This window comes from Nansenia antarctica (genome assembly GCF_963989245.1).
Source record: "Nansenia antarctica genome assembly, chromosome: 1".
Taxonomy (NCBI): Eukaryota; Metazoa; Chordata; class Actinopteri; order Argentiniformes; family Microstomatidae; genus Nansenia; species Nansenia antarctica.
In genome coordinates this window covers 114,058,548-114,072,450 of record NC_137674.1, presented here as the reverse complement: position 1 = coordinate 114,072,450, position 13,903 = coordinate 114,058,548, and the positions used below count along the sequence as shown (strand labels likewise).

General features: G+C 50.8%; 3 protein-coding genes across 3 annotated transcripts in view; 1 reads left to right on the top strand and 2 right to left on the bottom strand.

Moving 5' to 3' along the window:
- Positions 1–214: 214 nt before the first annotated feature.
- LOC308156966 (mediator of RNA polymerase II transcription subunit 26) lies at positions 215–7,696 on the bottom strand (the record flags this gene model as incomplete). The annotated part of the gene is made up of 3 exons (XM_080530430.1): positions 215–2,152; positions 2,619–2,693; positions 7,625–7,696. The coding sequence occupies 3 exons, from the start codon at positions 7,694–7,696 to the stop codon at positions 215–217; spliced, it is 2,085 nt and encodes a 694-aa protein (XP_080386556.1).
- An 839-nt stretch (positions 7,697–8,535) lies between these two features.
- Positions 8,536–10,926, bottom strand: smim7 (small integral membrane protein 7). The gene is made up of 5 exons (XM_080538558.1): positions 10,866–10,926; positions 10,269–10,310; positions 9,969–10,021; positions 9,571–9,661; positions 8,536–9,403 (listed from the first exon to the last, which is right to left on the bottom strand). The coding sequence occupies exons 1-5, from the start codon at positions 10,889–10,891 to the stop codon at positions 9,388–9,390; spliced, it is 228 nt and encodes a 75-aa protein (XP_080394684.1). The 5' UTR covers positions 10,892–10,926; the 3' UTR covers positions 8,536–9,387.
- A 2,014-nt stretch (positions 10,927–12,940) lies between these two features.
- The window catches only part of tmem38a (transmembrane protein 38A), a gene marked incomplete at both ends in the record, with an annotated part of 7,867 nt that continues 6,904 nt past the window's right edge, over positions 12,941–13,903 (top strand). The window contains one exon of the mRNA XM_080535478.1: positions 12,941–13,064. Within this exon, the coding sequence (XP_080391604.1) occupies positions 12,941–13,064 (124 nt within the window). The remainder of the gene's footprint in view (positions 13,065–13,903) is intronic.

Sequence of the window (13,903 nt, the reverse complement as noted above, 5' to 3'; positions counted from 1 at the left end):
CAGCCCTGTGCCGTACGGCGCCGGGGTTAGCCTCTCCCCAGCCCTGTGCCGTACGGCGCCGGGGTTAGCCTCGCCACTGACCTGCCTCTGCCCTCCAGCCCTACCTCAGTCCCTACCTCAGTCCCTCGCGGAGGGAGGCTACGTATCCTACTCATTCAGAAACAGAAACAGCAACAACAACAACCACAACTCCTGCCCTCAGCCCCTCAGCCCCTCAGTCGATGCAGACGTACGGCAGGATGTTCAGCTTGCTCTCGTCGCCGTGCGGGTCTAAGGATATGCACTCTGTCCAGTCGAACCAGTTGTCCTTGTTGTCGGAGCAGCCGTTGACCCCGGGCCAGTGCTCTTTGTGTGTTCTGTTGATGTCCTGGTCCGTGATGTCGCGGCTGACCCCCGGCAGGTCCGCGTCGTCGGGGTTATTTGGTGTGACCAGCAGTACGTGTTTCTGTCGGGCCTCTTTGATGTGACGCTCCTCGTGTCTCAGGTACTCGTTCATGAAGAAATGCACCCCGGAGGTTTGGGCTCCCGACGAAGTGAGCACGTTGCTCTGCCGGCTCAGGTAAGACTGGATTATTTCGTTCCTCGACAACTCCTTCCAGTTGGTCTGCAGGAAGGGGCTAGGAGGGGGAGGGGGAACGACGGGGAACGGGGGGTTCTGTGCCGCCGCGCAGGGGTTCTGCTTAGACGGTTCTGTCCGTCGGCGGTCTGTCGGTTCCGGCAGGACCCCCGGCCCCCCTGGCGCAGCGAACTCCGGGTTCGGCGTCTCCTGGTAAGAAGACGACGGGTCCTTGTGGGTCAGGGGTTTGATCTGCCCCGTGACGGGGTCGAAGGTGAGCCGGCGGTCTTTTAACCGGACCGGCTTGGCGCCACCGGTCTCGTCCGTCGTGGGCCGGCCGCCCAGGTTGACCGTGTAGTCTCTGGGCCGGTACTTCCTCTTCTTCCTCGTCTCCGTGCCGCCGACGATGACGATGGTGGCGTTGTTGGCCGCCCCCGCCGCCGCCTCCTGACCTCTGACCCGGGGGGAGGAGGAGGACGACGACGGGGGGGCTCTGGAGTTCTGCTGAGCGTTGGAGTTGGAGCGCGGAGACGGCGGAGGCCCGGCTAGCCGGTTGTTGTGCTGGAGGAGGTGCGGGTGGTCCAAGTCCGTCGCCGTCGTCACCGGTCCTCCGTCCCGGCAGAGGGAAGACGACTCCGCGGGGGTCCGCGGCGGCGGCGCGTCGGTGTGCGACCCCTGGACGCACGGGGTTAAAGGCTGCGGCGAAGGCAGAGAGAGAGACTGGGGCCTGGGGCTCTGGGCGGGGGGGGGGCTCCAGAGAGTCGACGCCGCCGCCTTGGGGGGGGCGGGCAGCGCGGGGGGTTGCTTGGCGACCGCGTCCTGCTTGGCGCTGCGGGGGCTGTGCGAGGAGCAGCGGGGGCTCCTGGGCTGGTGCGCACCCCCCCCCTGGTGCTCCAGCTTGGCCTGCTGCTGCAGCACGGCCGTCTTCAGCAGGGAGGAGGTGCTGGGAGGTTTGCTGCCGAACGACCCGGGCGAGCTGCTGGGGTGAGGTCTGACGGTGTTGACCGGGATCTTGTTGAGCCGGTCGTTGGTGTCGTGGTGCTCGGCGACGGCGACGCATTCCTTTTCTGACGACGGCAGATGATGAGGAGTCTGAGTCTGAGTGGTGTCGAACGTTTCTGTGATGGCGGCGGCGGCGTTGCTGCCGGGGCTGCTGCCTCCGATTCCGTTGGTCGGAGGCCGTGAGGAAGAGTTCTGTGTTTTTTCGTAGGCGGCAGTTGTTGTTGTGGTTGTTGTTGTTTTCGAGATCTTGGCCGGTAAGTGCTGTCCGTCCCTCTTCTCGCCTTTGCGTTTTCGGTTGTTGCCAGTTGCCTTTTCTGTCTTGGGGGAGTAACAGTTGTTGAAGTCATTTCTGCTCTTTAACTCTGGAACCTTTTTACCGGAGGGCGGGGGGGGGGTGGCGGCCGGGGGGGGAAGGTCCGTGCCGCCGTTAGCGGAGCCCGGGGGGGGGGCGTGGCCCTTGGACAGCGCCGCCTCGTTTCCCCCCGGCTCGATCAGCTTCTGCCAGGTACGCAGGAGCTTCTTGGCACGCTTGGCGAGGTCCTCGTCCTTGGTCTTCTTCCTCACGTCGTTGATCAGCTTGCCGAGGCGGGTCTCCTGGAGGAGGAGGAAGTTAAGGCTTTTTAGTGCGACAGGAACTGGATGACAACTGGTTCATTCCCATTGGGTTCCTCCCCATAATTATTCATTCATTCATTCATTCAGACCTGTAACTGTCTCGCTCGCCATATGAAACCAGATTCTTGGAGATTCCTTATGCAGTTTTGCCTTATGCAGTTTTGCACTTGCAAAATGTGCAAGTGGGCAGATATAACAATCATATCAAACAGGGGAAAGCCTTCCTATAATATTCATTAGTTACAGTTAAACAGTTACAGTTAAACATTATTTGGTCCGACTGTGCTATAATGTTGGTTTCTTTTTCTCGGTACAATCATCGGTTTTAATTTAATTTCAATTTCAGAAAATGTGTAGAATATTTCTCACTTTGAAAGTATAAACATTTAGAAAACAGTGCAGGAGGGGGAATACTTGAAGGCTGTTGGTCCTTGGCATTACCTACCTCAAGTGCTTCTTTGGTGATGGGATATTTCTCCAAATAGGAAATGACTTCCATTACTGCCACGATGTTGCAGATCTGCTGAAGAGTGGAGAACAAATCATGTTAAAACCATGTTTCAGCATTAAAGAGCTCAGAGTTAGTACAGAGATGTGTCATTTAACCAAACCAGGAAAACATGTTCAAGAAATGGAACATCCTAGGATTAAAAGACAGATCAGCAGCTTCGGTTACGGTCTAGCGAATAGAACAAGGCTAGATTTGAATGTGCTTTCAGATGTGCACCTGTATTCACACACTGAGCTGGTTTCAGGTTTGATATGACAGAACTGAGAATATAGCCTACATGCAAATGAACCATTATATATACTAATTGTGAAAGAGTCAACAAGGAAGAGGCCGCTGGCCCCCTGGCCCTAACCCTGCCCCCCCCACCCCGCCCGCCCCCTGGCCCTAACCCTGCCTGCCCCCCCCCGCCCCCTGGCCCTAACCCTGCCCCCCCCACCCCCCCGCCCCCTGGCCCTAACCCTGCCCCCCCCACCCCACCCGCCCCCTGGCCCTAACCCTGCCTGCCCCCCCCCCGCCCCCTGGCCCTAACCCTGCCACCCCCCCGCCCCCTGGCCCTAACCCCCCCGGGCCTAACCCTGCCCCCCCCCCAGGCCCGAGCCTAGATTTGTTCTCTTACGATGATTCACTTACTTAGACAAATGTATTTGTTGTCAAGTAAGTCTCTGTGGACACTAAATGCCACAAACGTAATGTCAAATGTAACTGATCTGCCATGGACAACTGCCCTTGCCCTTATTAGGACGTTGCCACTTCAAGACACTTGCATTACTCACACGTCACAATGGCTTGTGGCTAAAGTTTTACGCCTTATTCCAAAGCGACTTACAACAAACACATTTGACTAAGTGAGTGAATCATCTGTCCACCAGTCCCAGCAGGAAGAAGTCATCTATGCTCAAGCCGCCAGCGGCCATTGGCAGTCGTCGTGCTAGAAGAAGGAATTTGTATTTATTTATTTAATTGTTTATTATGACACATGAGAAACAGTACGGGGGGGGTAGATGTCTCAGGAGGGACAGTACAGAGGGTAGTAGATGTCTCAGGAGGGACAGTACAGGGGGTAGTAGATGTCTCAGGAGGGACAGTACAGGGGGGTAGTAGATGTCTCAGGAGGGACAGTACAGAGGGTAGTAGATGTCTCAGGAGGGACAGTACAGGGGGTAGTAGATGTCTCAGGAGGGACAGTACAGGGGGTAGTAGATGTCTCAGGAGGGACAGTACAGGGGGGTAGTAGATGTCTCAGGAGGGACAGTACAGGGGGTAGTAGATGTCTCAGGAGGGACAGTACAGGGGGGTAGTAGATGTCTCAGGAGGGACAGTACAGGGGGGTAGTAGATGTCTCAGGAGGGACAGTACAGGGTAGTAGATGTCTCAGGAGGGACAGTACAGGGTAGTAGATGTCTCAGGAGGGACAGTACAGGGGGTAGTAGTTGTCTCAGGAGGGACAGTACAGAGGGTAGTAGATGTCTCAGGAGGGACAGTACAGAGGGGGGGGGGTAGTAGATGTCTCAGGAGGGACAGTACAGGGGGGTAGTAGATGTCTCATGAGGGACAGTACAGGGGGGTAGTAGATGTCTCAGGAGGGACAGTACAGGGGGGTAGTAGATGTCTCAGGAGGGACAGTACAGAGGGTAGTAGATGTCTCAGGAGGGACAGTACAGGGGGGTAGTAGATGTCTCAGGAGGGACAGTACAGGGGGGTAGTAGATGTCTCAAGAGGGACAGTACAGGGGGGTAGTAGATGTCTCAAGAGGGACAGTACAGGGGGTAGTAGATGTCTCAGGAGGGACAGTACAGGGGGGTAGTAGATGTCTCAGGAGGGACAGTACAGGGGGGTAGTAGATGTCTCAGGAGGGACAGTACAGGGGGTAGTAGTTGTCTCAGGAGAAACAGTACAGGGGGTAGTAGATGTCTCAGGAGGGACAGTACAGGGGGGTAGTAGATGTCTCAGGAGGGACAGTACAGGGGGTAGTAGATGTCTCAGGAGGGACAGTACAGGGGGGTAGTAGATGTCTCAGGAGGGACAGTACAGGGGGGTAGTAGATGTCTCAGGAGGGACAGTACAGGGGGTAGTAGATGTCTCAGGAGGGACAGTACAGGGGGTAGTAGATGTCTCAGGAGGGACAGTACAGGGGGGTAGTAGATGTCTCAGGAGGGACAGTACAGGGGGTAGTAGATGTCTCAGGAGGGACAGTACAGGGGGGTAGTAGATGTCTCAGGAGGGACAGTACAGGGGGGTAGTAGATGTCTCAGGAGGGACAGTACAGGGGGTAGTAGATGTCTCAGGAGGGACAGTACAGGGGGTAGTAGATGTCTCAGGAGGGACAGTACAGGGGGGTAGTAGATGTCTCAGGAGGGACAGTACAGGGGGTAGTAGATGTCTCAGGAGGGACAGTACAGGGGGGTAGTAGATGTCTCAGGAGGGACAGTACAGGGGGGTAGTAGATGTCTCAGGAGGGACAGTACAGGGGGTAGTAGATGTCTCAGGAGGGACAGTACAGGGGGGTAGTAGATGTCTCAGGAGGGACAGTACAGGGGGGTAGTAGATGTCTCAGAAGGGACAGTACAGGGGGTAGTAGATGTCTCAGGAGGGACAGTACAGGGGGGTAGTAGATGTATCAGGAGGGACAGTACAGGGGGGTAGTAGATGTCTCAGGAGGGACAGTACAGGGGGGTAGTAGATGTCTCAGGAGGGACAGTACAGGGGGTAGTAGATGTCTCAGGAGGGACAGTACAGGGAGGGGGGGGTAGTAGATGTCTCAGGAGGGACAGTACAGGGGGGGGTAGTAGATGTCTCAGGAGGGACAGTACAGGAGGTAGTAGATGTCTCAGGAGGGACAGTACAGGGGGTAGTAGATGTCTCAGGAGGGACAGTACAGGGGGGTAGTAGATGTCTCAGGAGGGACAGTACAGGGGGTAGTAGATGTCTCAGGAGGGACAGTACAGGGGGGTAGTAGATGTCTCAGGAGGGACAGTACAGGGGGTAGTCGATGTCTCAGGAGGGACAGTACAGGGGGGTAGTAGATGTCTCAGGAGGGACAGTACAGGGGGTAGTAGATGTCTCAGGAGGGACAGTACAGGGGGGTAGTAGATGTCTCAGGAGGGACAGTACAGGGGGTAGTAGATGTCTCAGGAGGGACAGTACAGGGGGGTAGTAGATGTCTCAGGAGGGACAGTACAGGGGGTAGTAGATGTCTCAGGAGGGACAGTACAGGGGGGTAGTAGATGTCTCAGGAGGGACAGTACAGGGGGGTAGTAGATGTCTCAGGAGGGACAGTACAGGGGGGTAGTAGATGTCTCAGGAGGGACAGTACAGGGGGGTAGTAGATGTCTCAGGAGGGACAGTACAGAGGGGTAGTAGATGTCTCAGGAGGGACAGTACAGGGGGTAGTAGATGTCTCAGGAGGGACAGTACAGGGGGGTAGTAGATGTCTCAGGAGGGACAGTACAGGGGGTAGTAGATGTCTCAGGAGGGACAGTACAGGGGGGTAGTAGATGTCTCAGGAGGGATTGCGTAGATGAAGCAGATGACCATGTATGTGTCATGTGATGGTGTAGCCGTCCTAGCCTTCCTAGGACTGCAACAGACCCAACAACGTCTTGGTTCTACTGGGTCAGTGGTGTCTGACTGCAGAGCATGTTGTGTTGATCTGGCTTCCATACGAGGGTGAACGTTGCCAAACGTAAAACTACGACTTTTTTGGTATAATTATAAGTTTAATCAGGCAATGCTAGAATGGTCCAGATTCAAGTCTAGTTTGTAGTCACTGTAACTCAATTAGGGGGACTTGTCAGGAACTTACTTTACATTTATACTTTTGGCATCGAGAAGAGAAGACGCCTTTAGCCAAAGCGACACACAAGAGATTAATTTGTCTAAGTAAGTGAATCATCTCTCCATCCGTCATCATGAGAAAAAGTCATTATGACAAAACCAGGTTGGCAGTTACAATGCTAGAAGAAGCGCACACACACACAGACGCACACACAGACACACACACACACACACACACAGACACAGACACAGACACACAGACACACACACACACACACACACACACACGCACACACAGACACACACACACACACACACACACACACAGACACAGACACACAGACACACACACACACACACACACACACACAGACGCACACACACACACACACACAGTTTTGAAGATCCGATGCTGTGTGGTAGGGCCTATATTTAGAGCGTGTCTCTGCTCCCCCCTGCCCACCCTTTCATCAACTCTGGGACCATGTTTACCAGAACCACTAGACCATGTTTACCAGAACCACTAGACCATGTTTACCAGAACATCTAGACCATGTTTATCTTCAGAGAGTTGACCTCAGCTCATCCAGGCCAGAACCAGCTCCAGTGTTAACAAAAAGAAAAAACGATATATAATGTGAACCAGCACTAATATAGCCTGCTAAAGCAGCATGCTAGCAGACTAGCTGGACCAGCTCTCTCTCTCCTCAGGAATGTGTCTAGCTTTTAGGGTGCGTTCGTAAATCCGCTCTGAGAGCGCCGGGGCGCACACTGGGTTCAACGTCATAGAGCGGACCGAGTCATTCCATTGGACGAGAGGCATTCCATGAGTGCTGATCAGATTTCCCAGAGCGAATGTACGAACGCACCGTAGTGCCGATGGTTCACTCAGCCAGGCTAGTTAACATGTTATGATGCCACACCAGGGTTAGTGGCAACGGTAACCACGGTAACCACGGTAACTACGGTAACTATGGGTGACCTAGTTACCTATGAGACGTATGGTAACTGTAACTATGGGTGACTGTAGCCTAGGTGACTGTAACCATGGGGGGAGAGGGAGAGGGAGACACAGGTTTGCTGCTAACATAAGACACGTTACGGGACGTTTAACCAGCTCAGTGTTAACAGACCCAGGGTCAGGACATCATTACTCAGTTACTCACATCATCGTTGTGTGTGTGTCCGTCCAGGGCCTGCAGCAGCCGGTCTCTCATCTGTGCCGGGGCCTGGGTCATCATCGCCGGGGTAGAGGGGTGGTGTGAGAGGCACTGAGACTGGGCCCAGTGATGAGGACATGTGCTGTAGGACTGGAGGTATTACCAGGTATGTCCCCTCAGCAGAGCAGCTTCAGACAGACACACCGAGTCATGTGTCCCCCGGCGGCCCCCTGGGCTACTGCAGGTGTGAAGAGACGGGCTTTCAAACCTGCTGTTGACGAGGTTAGGGGAGGAGAGTACAGGCTTTCAAAGCCTTTTGAAGAGGCTTCTGATCTCCCTTCATCATCTCTCTCTTTATTCTCTATTCAATCATCTCTGGTCCTTCAGCTGCATCTGAGAAACACACCACCGCTCCCGGAGCATGGTGGGAAATGGTCGCGTTCGTTAAGGTCGCTCCGGAAATCTGATCGGCACTCAATGGGATGCGTTCTTTGGTCCAATCAGATGAAGCTGGTGCCTTTGTGGACGTTGAACCCAGTGTGCGCTCCGGCGCTCTCAGAGCGAGTTTATGAACGCAGCTCGTAGAGTGACAGAAGGTGACGTCATCACGCAGCTCGTAGTGTGACAGCAGGTGACGTCACCACGCAGCTCGTAGCACGGTGGACACGCTGCCGAGAGGGAGGGGGGGACAGCCCTGCTATCAGTCGACTCTACTACATAATCACCTTCATTAAGACCATAGAAACATGGCCGCCGAATATATGTTTTCAGTATTGGAAGTTGATATTGATTTTCTAAGGCAGCACGTTTGAAGACTGTTGTTGTCTGCTCGTTTCAGAGTGTGAGAAATAGAACATCATGGTAAACACATGTAGAAGCAACGCTACTAGGTCACATGATGTCCAATACCATTTCAGGGCAAAAGTTTATTATACAAAACTAGACAGAAATATGTAACAAAGCACTGATAAAATGGAGTCTCATACTTATAACATAAAGGCATATGCACAACACATTATATCAAACACTTCTATGATAGATTTAAAGTTGTCGTTAATTAAGCAATCGGTAAATTTAGAAGAGAAGACTGTCAGTAACAGCAGTTAAGACAGGGAAGTTCTTCAGCTAAAAGTTGAAAAGGAAATGACAAGTACAGTAAGAGGAAGAGCCCAAAATGCATTCTTTCCGTGGATGATATGCACAGCTTAGTAACCTAAATAAATGACATCTGAATATAACAAAATGTACAAATTCGTCTTAACCATCACCAGACTATGGACACATACACGTTCAGTCATCCTGTGCTGGTCTGAGTGTCTAACCTTGTTGAGGAGGAGAAGAGGCAAGGTTTCTAAATGTGTAAAACACAGAATGATTGTGAAAGGGATCCAACACACGAGTCGCTCAGAGAACCAGGAAACCAGTAAGTTATATTAACCAGTAAGTTATATTAACCAGTAAGTTATATTAACCAGACAGTTATATTAACCAGTAAGTTATATTAACCAGCCAGTTATATTAACCAGTATGTTATATTAACCAGCCAGTTATATTAACCAGTAAGTTATATTAACCAGTAAGTTATATTAACCAGCCAGTTATATTAACCAGTATGTTATATTAACCAGTAAGTTATATTAACCAGCCAGTTATATTAACCAGTAAGTTATATTAACCAGCCAGTTATATTAACCAGTAAGTTATATCTTTGTGTGCAAGTTTCCCTCCCCTCGGCGAACCTCCATCCATCCATCCATCGAAGAAATTGATCACGATCCAAATAATCTGTCAACATTTTAGAAATGGTCAGTTCATACACAAATAATACACACTAGTCTCTTGGATACACACACTGAGGTTTATACAGAAAACAGTATCAGAGAAGACCCTACTATAAAGATGATATGAAGATGTAGCATAACTAATAACTAATAAGTATCCAGGTAACTTACAGGATCATGCAGAACATCATGAAGATGTTCCACAGGGCAATGAAGATCCGGAAGTACCGCAGACTGAGGAGGAACTCCCTGATGTTGTCACCTGGAACAACAACCTTGGTTATATACCACATATGAAACATATAATATGTAGAATATACTCTCTCTCACACACACACACACACACACACACACACACACACACACGGACACAGACACACACAGACACAGACACACACAGATACACACACACACACACACACACACACACACACGGACACGGACACGGACACAGACACGGACACACACACACACACACACACACGGACACGGACACGGACACAGACACACACAGATACACACACACACACACACACACACACACACAGTCTGATGTCTCATTATCAGACCTGTCGTTGGTCCTCGAGGCTCATCCCCAAACCCTTGTGACTCCTTCCTCTTCCTGCAACAGACATGTTGGTTTATCTGTATTTATATTGAATCTGGGGGGTGTTCCATCCAAGCCGCTAAAGGAAAATCTAGGCTTTTTTGGGGGGGTGGGGGGGTGGGGGAGACTTATCAGAATAAGCCTGGATTCTCCTTTAGCAACATTGATGGAACACCCCCCCTGTTCATCAAGCCCATATCATAACCTACAGGCTATATCATACATATCATATATGAACACATGAACAGAGATGACAACTCACAGTTTGAAGTTCAGCACGGCGCCAGCATTCATTAGTAAGGTCCTTGAAACAATAAACAGAAAAATATAAATCACATTACTGAAGCACATGACATGACATATACACCACTAACACGCTGCATTCACTGAAGAACATCATAACGCGTCCACCGTGGCTTGACGATCAGAGATAGTTACTCTATCATCATTAACTATTCTTTAATTTGCCTTGAAATGTTGACATAGTGGCGCAGTCTGACATTCTTTGGGGTTCATAACTACATGACAGTAAGCTGCAGCGTGGCTGATTAACCCTGGCTTGTTTAAGCGACCCAGACAGACTTAGTTAGCTAACTCACGTGAAAAAAGTAGTGTGTTTACATTGTATGTTGACAGACTGTCTGGGAGACCAGTGTTATAATAATGTGCAGCTACTAGGCTAGCAGAAGCAGACAGACAGGGCTGTCAGGGTCTCTGGTTATCAGGCAAAACATCAATCAGACACTGAACACGGATTCACTCTACTGGACATTTCGTCGCTGTTTTGTAACAAAAGATAAAAGATATGTTCATAAAGAAATATGATCAGATAAAGATATGATAAGGACAGTCACAGTACCCGAATATCAGGAGATCCCCGATCATGTTGTCCACCTCGCAGAGACGCAGCCACACATCCGCACTACGTCATCAAAAGACGCGTCGAGTCCTGGAGTGCGTCTGTCCAATCACAGGCTTTGCGTTCGTCAATTCGCTCTGAGAGCGTCGCGGCGCACTCTGGGCCCGACGTCATCAAGGGAGAAAGTCATTTGATTGGACCAGAGGCATTCCACGAGTGGTGATCAGAATTCCAGAACGAGTTTTACGGAACGCACCCATAAAGTCGAGCGTCGCGTGACGCCAAACCCGCTAGCGGAAGTTGCTATTAGCAACCTTCTCGTTATCCTTCCGTACTCGCTGCTTTCCACTGGAATGTGCGCCCAAATTCACTCATAACTTGATATATGTCACGATAGTTATAAAACAGTATCATTCGCTGTCCGTTTCTCATTCACTTTCCCTGGTCTATATGAAAGAGAATGAAATGAAGAGGTTAAGGTGTTTTTAGTGTTTTTAGCATGTTGTATGTAACGTTGCTAAGGGCTAATATCGCAGTGCATTGTGGGATATGAGGAGACTCTTGGTTTGGTGTTGTTTGAGGGTAGTGGGGCAGGGTTGCCCTCTGACGGCTGAATGGAAGTTATAATATTATAATATATAATGTATATATATAATATAAATAGTTATCATTGATCCCAGATCAGATCGATAGTCGGGGCCATTCTCTCACAAAGGTGCACAACATCCTTCAACCCCCCGAGGACATTCAGTCATATAATCACACACACTAGAGGGCGCTGCGCTCCCCTAATGAAGCAGGGTGATATCAGGAGCCCCATAGTAGGCACCTGTCGGCCACCGTAGGCACCTGCTATTTCTCCTCATTCATCGCATTTGTGACAACATGAGGGACAACTAGGGGTGTTGGTTGGGAGGGCATGGCGCCCCCAAGCGGTCACAAAGGGAATAGAAAAGCCAGCACATCATTACTACTGATGATCATTATAACTGGTGGTCAGACACAGTGCAGGTTCTGTTGCACCACGTGGTTCGGTGCCTCCAGACCCCTGGGAGGTGACGTCACAGTCCCACAAGGCAAAAGCAGCGCTAGACCCTACCTGGGGGGTATTCCGTCAATGTCGCTCAAGGAAAATCCAGGTTTATTCTGATAAATCTCGCGAGATTTATATATAAACATCGTGAGATTTATATAATTTAAAAAAAAAAAAAAGCCTGGATTTTCCTTAAACGACGTTGATGGAATACCCCCCTGATCTCTTTCCTGTGTCACTTCAATGTCACCGAGCTGTGAAGCAGCACAACAGGGCTTTAGTAAAACGATGTTTCAACAGTGACTGCGGGCTGTAGGCTTATAGGGTTAATAGACGTTTCAGATAATATCAGGAAAGTATTTGTAACCTGTCAATCTAGGTTACCCCCCCCCCCCTCCCCCTAGAAGAAAACACGAGTTACTCAACTATCAGTCTGTCTGTCTGTCTGTCTGTCGATCAATCAATTGATCGATTTATTTAGCTATCAAGTGCATTTATGAACATTTAACCCATCATCAACCAGGCTGCGTTCACAGGCTCAGTTTGATTTTACAACATAAATGAAATCCTCTCCGTGTCATGCGCATCAGCGCGTCTCTCTCTCTCCCCTCTTCTCTGTTCTCTCTGTTATTGGATCTCTAAGTCCTAAACGGCGAATCGTCAATAATTAATTCAGTTATCCGTCTAATAGACCTGATGGGAGAGATGATCTGCATGTGTGTGTCTCTGGGGGGTCTGGAGGGAACGCGCGTCTCAACCCGGGGACGTCCTCTCTGTGCCCTAACCCTATGGACGTACATAACGGTCCTGTCTGTGCCCTAACCCGACTAACGGGACCAGTTGGCTTAGAAAGAAAAAACTCAAATGATGCGTGTGTGCAGAGCAGATGAGGGGTATTAATAGTTTGGCTTTGGGTGTCAAGAGTTTCTGCTGGTGGAGACGGGGGTCTTTTCGTGGCGTGTCGCCGGACAAGGGGGTAGTAGTGCGTAGAGATCATCAAAGACATCCCTGAACACCTCACGGGTTTATTACATTTAAAAACATGGAATTCTTGGAAGTCCTCAATCTGGGCGAGGTTGCCCAATATTTTTCAAAAATGGGAATGTTTCCAATCTTTGACGTTGCTTATTACATCGTGTCCGTCCTCTACCTCAAGTATGAACCAGGTTGGTGGCATGTTGTACCTTTTTATTGTTGATTGTTTTTCTATTTGTTTACAAACACAACGAGATCAACAGCAGCGCAGATGTTGTAACAGTGAGACGTGAGACAGGACAGGACAGGACAGGTAGGTGAGACAGGACAGGACAGGACAGGACAGGACAGTGGGACAGGACAGGACAGGAGAGGACAGGACAGTGGGACAGGACAGGACAGTGGGACAGGACAGGTAGGTGAGACAGGACAGGTAGGTGAGACAGGACAGGACAGGACAGGACAGGACAGGACAGGACAGGACAGGAGGGGACAGGACAGGACAGGACAGGACAGTGGGACAGGACAGGACAGGAGGGGACAGGACAGGACAGGACAGTGGGACAGGACAGGACAGGACAGGACAGGACAGGACAGGACAGGACAGGACAGGACAGGTAGGTGAGACAGGACAGGACAGGACAGGACAGGACAGGACAGGACAGGACAGGACAGGAGGGGACAGGACAGGACAGGACAGGACAGGACAGGAGGGGACAGGACAGGACAGGACAGGACAGGACAGGTAGGTGAGACAGGACAGGACAGGACAGGACAGGACAGGACAGGACAGGACAGGAGGGGACAGGACAGGACAGGACAGGACAGGACAGGACAGGAGGGGACAGGACAGGACAGGACAGGACAGGACAGGACAGGACAGGTAGGTGTTGCAGGACACAGCAGGTCACCGTTAAATAAACTAGTGGATGTTGGGATGTAGAACATAGACACTGTCTGCGAGCTGTTACCTCTACAAGAATAAAACCAAAACACCAAAGCCAAATGTCCACCTACTCGTTCATACGAG